General features: G+C 45.8%; 1 protein-coding gene across 1 annotated transcript in view; it reads right to left on the reverse strand.

The window, feature by feature from the left end:
- The window catches only part of LOC307245373 (disks large homolog 5-like), a 35,563-nt gene that overhangs the window by 13,321 nt on the left and 9,674 nt on the right, over positions 1 to 12,568 (reverse strand). The window contains exons 6-18 of the mRNA XM_080020925.1: positions 11,540 to 11,796; positions 8,521 to 8,833; positions 7,619 to 7,849; positions 6,505 to 6,689; positions 6,127 to 6,252; positions 5,329 to 5,461; positions 4,673 to 4,800; positions 4,389 to 4,564; positions 3,533 to 3,636; positions 2,784 to 2,876; positions 923 to 1,879; positions 693 to 819; positions 43 to 187 (exon numbers count right to left, since the gene is read on the reverse strand). Of these exons, the coding sequence (XP_079877051.1) occupies positions 43 to 187; positions 693 to 819; positions 923 to 1,879; positions 2,784 to 2,876; positions 3,533 to 3,636; positions 4,389 to 4,564; positions 4,673 to 4,800; positions 5,329 to 5,461; positions 6,127 to 6,252; positions 6,505 to 6,689; positions 7,619 to 7,849; positions 8,521 to 8,833; positions 11,540 to 11,796 (2,975 nt within the window). The remainder of the gene's footprint in view (positions 1 to 42; positions 188 to 692; positions 820 to 922; positions 1,880 to 2,783; positions 2,877 to 3,532; positions 3,637 to 4,388; positions 4,565 to 4,672; positions 4,801 to 5,328; positions 5,462 to 6,126; positions 6,253 to 6,504; positions 6,690 to 7,618; positions 7,850 to 8,520; positions 8,834 to 11,539; positions 11,797 to 12,568) is intronic.

Genomic DNA, 12,568 nt, shown 5'->3' on the forward strand with positions numbered 1-12,568 from the left:
GGCACACAAGGTTCGTTTTGCACAATAATGCGGGCGGAGCACCTGGCGTGTGGGTGGAGGCCCGGGCCAGGGCTGGGTGCCGGTGGAGCAGTGCCGGGCTGGACCTCGTGACTCCAGGCCGTATACACCGGGTTCCTCATCACGGCCGTGACGGCGGGACACGGCGAGAGGCCTCGGTGCGGCGGGTCTGGGGGGCGCAGCATGAAGTAGAGAAGGAAAGAGATAAGAGCAGTGTTGAAATGCAGAAAAGACACTTTGGGGTAAGACTGGCAGTGCATCGTCGTCATCTGCGTTGGGTGGATTACACTACCATTCCATTCAAACATTTATTCCCCCCTCAACAACCTGGTTTACTCTCAATTTCCCTCGAATCCCATCCTACAGCCTTTTGGTGTTTTTTTCTGGTTCACAGAGCACATTTTGGATATTCATAATATATTGTATTTATTTTTCTATGCTACTGTCTGTTTGCACTAAAATGCCCGAACTACACCACAACAAATCCCTTGTATGTGAAAAAGGACTGATGGCTCGATAAACAAATTGTTTACATTCACAAAAATAAAAAAAATAATAATAATTATAATAAAGGATTATAAATTTTAAAGGCATAAGAATCTAAGACCGATTTCTAATTTCCGTCCGAATTTAACGATTAAATCGGTATCGCTGCCGACGTTGTGTCTACTCACGTGCAGCGATGGTGCTGCTGTATCCCGGTGGTACGAACGGCATGCTGAAGCGGTGGCAGCGCATTGGGGAGAAGCGCACGAGGTCCACGGGCTCCGGGGACTGCTCATCGTTGGAGAAACTCTGCACCTGGAAATAGCATTCACACAGCGGGGGAAGGGGAGGATCCGCAGGGGAATTAGGAGAGGAGGACAGCAGCGGGTATGTAGCCACAAGAAAGCGGACCGGCTACCTGCATGGGGACAGGGATGTGCAGAGGCGTCACGTTGCGGCGCAGCGCCGGCGCCGACTTGGGCCGGTAGCGCTTCCTCTCCCGATCCTCCGTCTTCTGCCGGCCGCCTTTCTCGTCGCCGGGCTTCCTGCTGCGGCCGGCCTTGGCATCGCCCCGAGAGGAGGCGTCCATGTAGTCCGGCGGCTCGGCAGCGGGACGGGGGACGGGCGAGGCCGGCGGGGAACCCGTGGTGATGGTGGAGTCCGACGCCGAGCTGTTCTGCTGACGGCACTTGAAGCGGAAGGAGTCGCTGCGGGCCGGCGGCGTGGGCGGGGCCTCCGACTTGGAGCCCTGCGGGGAGTGCCGGGGCACGTGGGACAGGGACAGGTAGTCCAGCTTGGGGGGCGCCTCGGGCCGCTTGAAGGCGTCAACGTCGAAGATGGACTTCCTCTGCTTGGGCCTCTTGTAGATGGACAGCTGGGTGCACTCCGAGACGGCGGCCCCCGCCATCACTTTGGGCCATGTGCCTCCGCTGGGCTTCTCCGGCAGACTCTGGGGGGCCGGCTGGGGGGGGCAGTCCCCGGGGGACAGCATGGGGGCGAAGGTGGTGGGGGGGCGGCAGTGGTGCTCCGGCCTCCTGTAGCAGAACTCGAGCAGGGGTTCGGAGGGGCTGTGAGGGCCCGAGCTTCCCCGGTGGGAGAGGGAGCGGGAGTGCAGGGAGCTGCTGGAGAATGGTCTGGGGGGGCACTGCGGGGCCACGCCGCCACTGCCAAATGCGTCGGCCGTCTCCTTCCGCCCGCCCGCCCCGCCAGCCCCCAACTCGGCGCTGAAAATATCCGTTTGGGTGGAGCTGTTGTGCTTGGAGTTCCTGCCGTTCCTGGCGTGGAGCTCGCACGACTGCAGCCGGAAGCTGGAGCTCTTCTCAGAGTCTCTGAGGCTTTCGAACAAACTGTGCCCAGAGCAGCTGTGTGGGAGGAACTGTGGAGAAAAAAGAAATGCAAAAAAATGTAAAATAAATATCGACGTAGCACGTTCAATGCACAAGATCCAAAGTGTGCAAAGTAAAGGTGCAGCCAACTTTCCACAATCCTGTTTGAACGTGACCCATAGCTGGTCTCCGCCAGAAAATCTATGAAAATACGAAATGAACCAAACGAAATACACAATGCACAGAGCCTCGTGAAATGTCAAGGAAAGCCGCGAGTTTCACCATGAAAACATTTTCACCGGAACAACCTGAGCAGCCTTCTTCGCTCATTGTCAATCTGTTCCGAAATGTCGGAAACTTAGGAAGACACCCCGCAGAGAGTACAGGTGCCCAGTGCAGCCATCCACTTCGTAAGCAAAGCTGCAGAATTTTGAACGCGTTATAACCAGAATCATAATCATATCTTAAGAATCATATTTTACTAAATCTTTCCACTGGAATGGTCAAATGGAAAGAAACCCATTTGACACAGCCATTCTCTATTCATTTTAACCTATAAATGGAGTGAATCAGAGACTGATGCTGGGAAATAAAATGATTTGACATATACAGTGAAATAACAATAGAGTTAGTCCAAAGGAAACAAAACAAGACGCAGGGGAAATACTTTCACTCGACTGTTCTTTAAGTACTTATTTGTCATACTGCGCAAACTATATTTAAATTAATCAACTTTCAACAAGGAAAACTAATGGCTCGGAAAAAATAGACCGTTATCTGTCTCTCCCAGTGGCGCGGTAGGATCCCTCGCATCCAAACCATGACCGCCTTTTCTAATTAGCTTATGCTGTTATCTAGCCAGCGCCGGAGCAGCTGGAGAACACAAATGAGTCCTGGTTTGTTTTTTCGGGGGATTTTTTTCTTGTCCGTGGACGTGCTAAATGAAGACGTCACCTTCATGAGGGAGATAGTGAGCGAGTCCCGGCAATTCCTTAGCAGGGCTTCACACTCGGAGAGAGACTTGTTATCGAGGGCGATGCCGTTGATCTACAGGGCGAGAGAGATGAGGGCGATTAATCACGTCGCCGCAAAAGCCTGATTTGTTTGGGAAAGTGACGTATGCAGAGGCGCTGGGTTGGAATTAATGTTCAATTGATGGGGTGAGAAGTTGATTCAGGGATGATTTAGGATGTCTGGGTTTGGAAAACAACATCATTCTTAACAGTAGATAGACATTCTAAACAGATAATAATATCAAGTAAAGTAATAAATAAAATAGAAAAAAAAACGGCTATGCAATAAAGTAAGAATTTGCTAAAGAATAGAAAATATATTAATATTTGATAAACAGACAAAAACAAACCTAACAATAAACCAGAAAAATAAACATAAAAACAAAAATTCAATAGAAAAATATTACACATATACAATAAATCTAGTAATAAACAATGGATAATAAAATAAACTTAAAATTAACAATAAATCACCAAAAATAAATAACCAAAAAACGAACTATAAAAAACGTACAATAAACAATACACAATTCAACAATTCACATCCAGACAGAAATGGGAAGTTGGGTAATTTGGCGTGAACATAGCGAATTTAAAATACTAGCGATCCCTTCATGTGTAATCAAAAGGCTGAGGGCATGATTTCCTGTGAATTTGTCCTTCAAAGCTGAAGGCGTGGCAGGTACTCACGGCCAGCAGTCTGTCCCCCACCGTGAGGGATCCGTCCTTGGCGGCCGGGCTGCCGGCTGCGAGCGCCGCCACAAACACTCCGCTCTCCAGACCGATGCCGCCGTCTTGGGGAGACATTACTGTGTTAATAATAATAACAACAACAACAACACTAGAACAACCACCGTGCGAGAAGCACGACTCAAGACGCTTGATTTTCATGCAACAGGCTTGGTTGCAAGTATCAGACAATTACATTGAATAGCTTGCAAGACCCCTTTAAGACAGGTTTTTACACAAACCACCTCCCCATAGTACTTTATATTTGGTGCAGGGCAGACGTAAGTATTCGGTAGAGACAAGGAAGGTTATGAACTAAGGGATTCTATATTTTGTTTTAATGCAGGGAGACTCCTATCTGCCCTACTTCACACCTGTTACCCTAATACAATCCATCATGTCGTGCCCCCAAAAAATTCCTCAAACCGTTTTGCTTAGGTAAGTCATGAGGAAGGGAATAAATCAAAACAAATAGAAATACATGGATACATATGAGAATTTCAATTCAATTCTAATTCAATTCTATTTTAAGGCTTCTGAATGACTTTTAAGAGTTCTAAAACCCGTTCAAATCAAATGTAAGACTACTCAATGACTATTTAGCATTTTAACATCCTTTTAAATTCAAATATAAGACTAATGAATGACCTTTAAGTTTTTTTTAAATCAAGGGATAATATTTGTCAAACCAAATTCAAAACAATTTTTTTATTTTTTATTTTTAATTAATCGGTATTGGACTGAAGAGCGGTTGAGGGTCGCATATAAAAATTAAAATTAGAACTGTATAATTTGGTTTCCTACTGACAGCCCTGACCTTTGTGTCCGACCAGGTTTAACTGGATGGGAGTGACGACGCGTCCTCCCAGAGACTTCCTCCGCCGCACCACCATATTGATCACTCCTTCGCCGCTGAGCACGGCTTTCATCACCTGCTTCCTGTCCTTATTGGTCAGGTCCACGTCGTTAATCTTCAACAACCAATCGTTCACCCTGCGGAGGAGGACGGAGGAGGAGGAGGAGGACCGAGTGACTGATTTGATTTGGTCCCACATGCGAGACGGCACAATCGATCGTGCGCGGCGCGGCCGAGCCCGTTACCTCAATCTGCCTTCTGCGATACTTCCTTTATCCACCTTGCTGACAAATATGCCGCTGTCCCCCGACAAATACGGATCGTTTACCCCTTCGGCGATGTCGAAGCCCAGCGCCTTCAAGTCCATGTCCTCCTGAAGAGAAGCAAACATGAATAAATAAATACACACAATGAGCATCATGGTGCCAAGTCTCATCCCGGAAGTTTAAGAATTAAAAAAAAAATTCTAATAAATAAAAAAGGGCACTATGGCGCGTGTTCCACTTTAACCCATCAGCGTCCATACATCTTCAAATCACGCATTTAACAGACACAGGAAAATGAGACCGTTAAAATTTCCGTTAAAATGTATATAGTATGAGTGATGAGTATAGAGGAGCACACGCATAATGCAAATACACTGAATGGTTGTTTGTTAAAAGGTGATAACAAAAATAAAGCATCCAACATGGTCTTTTTTTCTTTTTTTTATAAACAGGATAATCTGACGGACTCCAACTTTAATGATTCCTTATTTTAAATTATGTAATAATGTGACCCTAAATCACAAATACCTCAGAGCCTTTGTTTAAAAAAAAATAAAAAAATAAATATATTTTTAAATCATACAAACTAATGTTTTGTATTGCTCAAAGATGACGTGGTATGTAAGTGTTCGTACTCTGTCCTTCTCAAACTCCACCACTTCCGTCTCCCACTCCATGGAGTCGGTGTCGATGGCCGAGTCGTGCGAGCTGTGAGCCATCAGCTGGCGAAACCTGGCCTCCTTCTCCAGCTGGTCCTCCATCTTTTCCCTGTTACGAAACACGGAGTTCATACATTGAATTCAAAGGATTATATCTTCACAGCTGGCTTTACACAGCATTACTTCAGATTAGTACTTAGAAGTATAGTATTTGATGAGGAACAGATCAAAGAATTATTTAATGAAGGGTAACTTTTATGAATTCCCTGGGAAGTAAGGATTTGGAAGCCTCTGGTTAGCGTGTGTATAGTATTATCATTTTAATTTTATTTCTTTTCAACATTTTGAGATCAACTTTTGTAAATCATCCATTTACAGAAACGCAGCATTGCAGAATGAAGAAGAAGAAGAAGAAATGAAGAAGAAAGTTCAGAATTACATTCTGGGTGATTTTGCAGTATTTTCTGGACATGTTCCATGAAGTTGCAGACAACAGAAATCATTATCATTATTATCGTTATACTATCCTGAAGCATTTGGTTAAAATCTGATTGTCTTTTAACAACGCGTGAACAGTGAATTGGTATAAAATTGGAATTTAACTTTATTCAGGCGTGGGACACTTTTCCACCACTGGGTAGCGCCAACGAGCCGGGTTGAAATCTCAGCACTGGCTCCTCCAATTCAATCAAACCCTTCAGAACATAAGGAACGTGGGGGAAACAAACAGGATTCGAGTCGCCAGGAAGGTCGTGACTCCGAGGGAGGACTCACTTCAGCTCCTTGAGTTCTCGCACGGCGTCGTTCTTCTGCTTCCTGGTGTCGTCCAGGTTCCTCAGGGCGTCTGCCAGGTCGCTCACGGCGCGGTCCCTCTCGCGCCGCAGGTTGTCGCACAGCGTGCTGCGCACACGCACACGCACACACACACACACTATTATTTACAATATTAGGACGTGAATTGTGTCCGTTATTTTTAGGTTACTTTTCAAATCAAATCCGAGTGAATTAATGGTGAAACGTCAGCTTGTTCTGATGAACACAGAGCCGCTATTCTGTCCGGAGCTGATGAATAAGTACAGCCTTGCAATTTTGACCTATTTTCCATCATTGAGTTATTGTATCGTCACACCTGGTGAGCTCTCGCCACCGTACCGTATGCTCTCCCGCTCCGCCACGATCTTGTCCCTCTCCTGGAAGGCCCAGTCCCGCCGGCACTTGGCCACCTCGGCCTCCTGCGAGGCCTCCTTCAGCTCCTGGCCCATGGCCTCGTACTGCTTCCGCAGCATCTCGATCTCCTTGTTGGCGCGCTCCATGTCCAGCGTCACCGAGTCTTGTTTCTGGGGTTTTTTTGGAGAGACCGTGAGTGGTGGTAAAGTTTATTTACTTTTAACACCTGAAGTTAGTGTTTTTTTTTGTTGTTTTTTTTTTTTTAAAAGGTGAAATGCAGTGGGAAAACAATGTGATTCATTTTAAATAACAGACCTTACTGGAACTACTTTGCCAAAAATAAATAAATAAATAAATAAAATAAAGAAATTGGAAACACTTCATCCATCAGGCCTGGCCGTGGATAAACAACTTAAATCGATTCGAGGAGCTCCACATCAAACAGAAACTTTTTACCGACACACTGTGCAGGGTTTGAGGAATTTTGGGGGGTGTGACATTGATGGATTGGATTAGGGTGAATGGTGTGAAGTAGGGCAGATATGGTCTGCATTTGACTCCGTGCTAAATTTCTGAGGTGTGACTGTTCCAAGCAGGTATGTATGTCACTTACGACGCGCGCGCACACACACACACACACACACACACACACACACACAAAATGTGTCAAATATTATTTACTATATTGAGACGTAAATTGTGTCCATTATTTTTAAATGTCCTTTATGTTGCATGGCTTAAGTCTCCATTTGTGATGCTGCAGTTTGATGCTCCGTGTGCAGCAGCTTTGTGGCCTTTCACTGTAATTGCGGGAATCATTGGATATCAGTTCAATTCACCAATCATTTCGATGGTCGTCCACAGTTTGCGGGCGGGCTCCACTCGTGCCCTTTTTCATCAAAGGATTAAAAATAAATACAGCTTCAATACATGGAAAGCGACCAGCTGTGGGGAAAACCTATATATATGTATTTTATAGATGAGATGGGATGAAGGGATTACGTTGGCTGTGTAATAAATCAGGAGAAATGAATCAATCATCTATATTTGCAATGGTAAATCTCCCCATCCGTCTGGTGCGGCTCTGCCCCGTCCCTACCTGTCTGGCCTGGTAATACTCTCGGAGCAGCTGGTCCCTCTGGATGATGGCCTCGGTGCGCTCCTTGCGGGCCACGTCGCGCTCCTCGCGGACCGTCTCCATGTCCTTGCAGGCCTGGCTCAGCTCTTTCTGCGCCTCCGCCTTGTCCTTCACCTCGTGGCAGTACTTCTCCAGCAGCTCGTTCTTCTCGCAGATGGCCCGGTCCCGGTCCACCAGCGCCGAGCCCAGCTCCTGTGCCGGAGGAAGGGGGCCGGGCATTCATGATTTTGGCTTAAGGAAAGTTTTTTTTTTACATTTGAAAATACAGTTTTTACCCAATCGCCTTCAGGCGTGCATCAAGATTTCATAATCTCAATGGGCAGTCCCTCCAGCAAATTGGGATTTTGTGATAGCCACAATTAACGCCAATTCAACCATTCATCTCTGCCATATTTGCGAGAGCTTGCAATTTTGAATTTAGCAAAATTGCTGCAACTTTTCCAGATCAAATGGCCAAATGAACTGACCGCTTGAACTTTCCGGTTATAGCTGACGTCAAGGTGATTGCATATACAGCAGTACTGAAAAGTAGTACTTTTATTTAGAGCTTGAATTGAAAGTTCTATAGATTTATAACTGGAAACTAAGCAAGATTGCAGTATTCTTTTTTTTTTTTTTTTGCAACTTTTAAGCCTATGGCTCTTTGTTAAGAAAACAAAACAAACGTACTACAATATTTCCAGTGAATGTGTATTATCATAGGACGTGATTACATATAACTATTTCTTAGTTGTCAGTATTAGAAAGCGTTCTTGGTCGCAGGGGTCACAAATAAACCAATACAGGGATTTTTCACGTGGTGTTCAAAAACAAATGTTAAGTAGGAGAGCTGAAACCACAACCCCCTCGCGCCCAGTTCCCACCTGCCGCAGAGCCTCCAGCTCCTCGCTGGCCACCCTCCGCTCGGACGAGGTGTTCTTCAGCTTGGCCTCGGCCAGCTCCAGCCCCGTCTGCAGCTTGTCCACCTCCTTGATCACCTGGTCCCGCTCGCTCATGATCAGCCGGTACTCATTGAACACCGAGTCCCGCTCCTCCTTGTACTTCTCGCAGTCCTTGGCCGCCTTCAGCTGCTGCGTCTTGAGCCGCGTGGCCTCGGACTGCAGGCGCTCCATCTCGTGGCGGAGCTCCTTGTTCTGGGACGCCGCCTTGGACAGCTCCTGCTGGGTGCTGTCGAACCTGGTGGGTAGAGCAGGAACCAGCGATGGGTGCAACAGGTCTTAGGACCACATACTCAGAACTTAAAAAGGAACAATGGCGCACTCAAGGAAGTCGTAGGAACCGCAACTACATTGGTCAATGTGTCTCCTCCTCCACCACCCCCCAAACTGAACCACACCTCTCTGCCGTCACCCGTTCCATCCCCAGCCTGGTTTATGCTTCTGGGAAGGTCTTACGGATGCTCTGCAGGCCGCAGAGGAGCGACACACGCACACCCCACAAATCTCAGCGCGTCAAACAAGCCGATTGGTTGAACTGTCCAAATTCCTGACGGGAGGCGGGTTCGAAACGGAAAATAAAATGGGTGGTCGAGAATGAGTGGGGCTCAAGAACGGACTTCTAGTTGCAGATCAATCATTTTGAGAGCTAACGTTTTCAAATAAAGTTAGGAAAGATAATCATAAAAAAAACACACAAATTAAAAATATATTCGATGTTTCCTGTACATTGTGGGTCACTAAATGAGACACTGCCCCCAGTGGACACATATCATTATAACATCTCCAGAGGTCACCCGTGCAGAGGGAGAAGCAGAACCCAGCCTTCTGCGGCGTCCTCAAATTGATAAAAAATATGAAAATGCTAAAGTGAATATCAAGCTCAAGATATGAGCCATGAAAGACTTGCAAACGATAAGTTTGCTGTGGACAAATCTTTTTAAATGGCTCTGGAGTCAGGTAACTCTCTGTTTCTGCGGCCAGGCATTCATAGAGTCTAAACATGCCCAAGAAGCTTCTTAAATTTAGATTTCAGTGAGAGGGAGAGTGAGGGAGCGAGTATGAATATTCCACTTGCAAACTGAATGAATTAACTGGATTAAACAAAAGTTCTACACATTTGGCTTAATTCAAATTGAATGTGCTCACTTTAAACGTTGCATTCCACCAAAATAAATAACCGTGACAGAATGATTAAATGATTTCCATTCACAACTGAGAGCTGAACCAGCTCTCCTGACTCTTGTTCGTCGGAAGTAGAAACGACAAATAGATTACAGATTGGTTCTTCAAGAGGGAAGCGCTTGGAATATAAATACAATATTTCCTCAGGCTTTCTAATCATTTGTGACACCATCACTAAAATATAGAGAGCAGCTCAGCACAACGGCCAGCGGATTAAAATAAAACAAAAATAGAAAAAAAAAAATCAAGTGACCTAGCATGCACTCTCACTATGTTAAAAATGAAGGAGCATCTGCTCGTTCATAAATCTGTCTTGGATTAGGCGTGCTTCAGGCGTGGCACTGTTTACACATGTGAATTTCACACTGATCCTTTGTATTAAAATGTGTAGTGAAGTTTGTTGCTGGCAGCGATTCAAATTTACATCTGCTGAGTGTGTGGGCATACAGGTCTGTGTGTGTGTGTGCGTGTGGATGGACTACAACAGCAGGAGACCAGGCCGGGTTCCACTTCTGTCAGCCAAGAACAGAAAGCTGAGGCTGCAGTGGGCACAGGCTCACCAAAGCTGGACAGTTGAAGACTAGAACAGAACCTGGTCTGATGAATCTGGATTACTGCTGAGGCACACAGATGGGAGGGTCAGAGTTTGGCACCAACAGCGTGAATCCATGGACCCAACCTGCCTTGAGTCAACAGTCCAGGCTGGTGGCAGTGGTGTTATTTCTTGGCACACTTTGGGCCTGTTAATAACAATCAATCACGGCTTGAATGCCACAGCCTATTTGAGTTTGTTGCATCCCTTCATGTCCACACCCATCTTCTAATGGCTACTTCCAGCATGATAATGCGCCATGTCACAAAACAAAAGTCGTCCAGTCCCAGTCCCTTCCCAGTCACCGGATCCGAATCCAATAGAACACCTTTGGGAAGTGATAGAACGGAAGATTTGCAGCATGAATGTGCAGCTGACGAATCTGCAGGAATTGTGTGATGTGATGTCAACATGGAGCAGAATCTCCAAGGAATGTTTCCGACATCTTGTGGAACCCATGCAAAGGGACCCAGTATGAATACAGTGTTCCTAATAAAGTGCTTGGTGAGTGTAGCAGATCTGTTTAGAAATTCTAAATCTCATGTTATAGAATCCAACTGATGTTTGACACCAGGGCTATTCCACCGGTGCCCCAGGAAATAATGTAGCCCTTGATATACATTTTAAGGTTGTAGTTATATTAATCTCAGAAATACCAACAACCAGAACATACCATAGTTCATTCTAAGCTTTTTTTTGTAATTGATCAGGATAATTTGAAGAATACGTGGGAGATTTAGCATTTTCCTTTTCTTTGTTTTACAAGTTGAGCTGCACTCTCAACAATGAAAATGGCTTTTTTTTGTGAGTGAATTGTAAGTGAAAGTGAATTTGTCAGGCCTCTCAGCCGGTACCAGGTTGAAAATCCAGGTCTGGCCCCCGACAGAATGCAGTTAATCTTCGGACCTGTTTTGTACATTGAGCTCTATGGATAAAGTATATGAAAGTATAACTGGAGGTTTTCAAATAAAAATAAAAAGACCATCTCATTCTTCAAACCTCTTTTAGTCAGAGGATTTCGCTAAATCCTTCGTTCGCACGACAAAAGACCTCATCCAACCATCCCTGTTCCGAGTGCGCGCGTGTGTGTGTGTGTGTGTGTGTGTGTGTGTGTGTGTGTGTGTGTGTGTGTGTGTGTGTGTGTGTGTGTGTGTGTGCGTAGCTGCACACCTCCTCATGGAGGTGGAATACTGTTGCTGGTAGTGGATGGCGGCGTCCCTCTGCTGCAGCAGGACGTCCAGTTGTTTCTGCAGGCGGTGGTTCTCCTCCTCGGCCTGCTCCAGGCGGCTCAGGTCGGCGTTGTGGCTCGACGTCTTGTCATTGAAGCGCTTCCTCAGCGCCTCGTAGTCACGCCGCGCCGCCTCCAGCTTGTCAATGGCCGTGTCGTACAGCTTGTTGAGGACGTCCGACGAGCCCTCTCTCATCACCTGGGAGCGGATCGGAAGGAACCGCAGCTTCTCATTTGTGGTGATATTCAAATCAGTTTAGATCTCCCGATGATTTTAAAACTAAGTGTATATTGTTTCCACGTATATTCTCCCCGCTGAAGTGAAATTAACATTTGAGAAACGTCAAAACTACAAAACTTTAAAGAGCAGGAAGATCAAGGTTGTTCAAGCACCGACAAACTTCACCTGGCAGTCACACTTTGAAACAATTTCGTAGTGTGATTATTCAAACTTAGTGTCGATCATGTTGCATGGAAATCCAACCCCTGGTGTCGTGTTCCGTCTTAACAAGAACGGTGCACGGTATATTTTAGTTCAGAATGTGACAGCTGATTGGTGAATATTTAATTCACAAACAATTTACGATCATCTCAAACCTCCAGTGATGAAAGTTTGAGATGGACGGTTCGCAAATGCCAGGAATTGGAATGTGCAAAAACAAAATACATATGACTTCAATAAAGCATTTCAGTCAGAGTCACATCAGTCGGGAAAAGTTGAGCAACTCAAGCCTGTAATCAATAAAAATAAAAACACAAAAAACACAGACACGACTGCTGAAACATGCCACTTCCATGGCTGTGGCTTACATTGATTATGGTCCAATAACTAGACCAGAATAGTGGTTCTCGAGGTGGGGTCCGGGCCCCCGGGGTCCTTCAAGAGGCCCCGGGGGGTCCCCAGCAAAATGATTAATAGTTCAACTTAACTGTTATTTAATTTACAAGACGTGAGCACCATCAGAGGATGT

Source organism: Zeus faber (genome assembly GCF_960531495.2).
Source record: "Zeus faber genome assembly, chromosome: 20".
NCBI classification, from domain to species: Eukaryota; Metazoa; Chordata; class Actinopteri; order Zeiformes; family Zeidae; genus Zeus; species Zeus faber.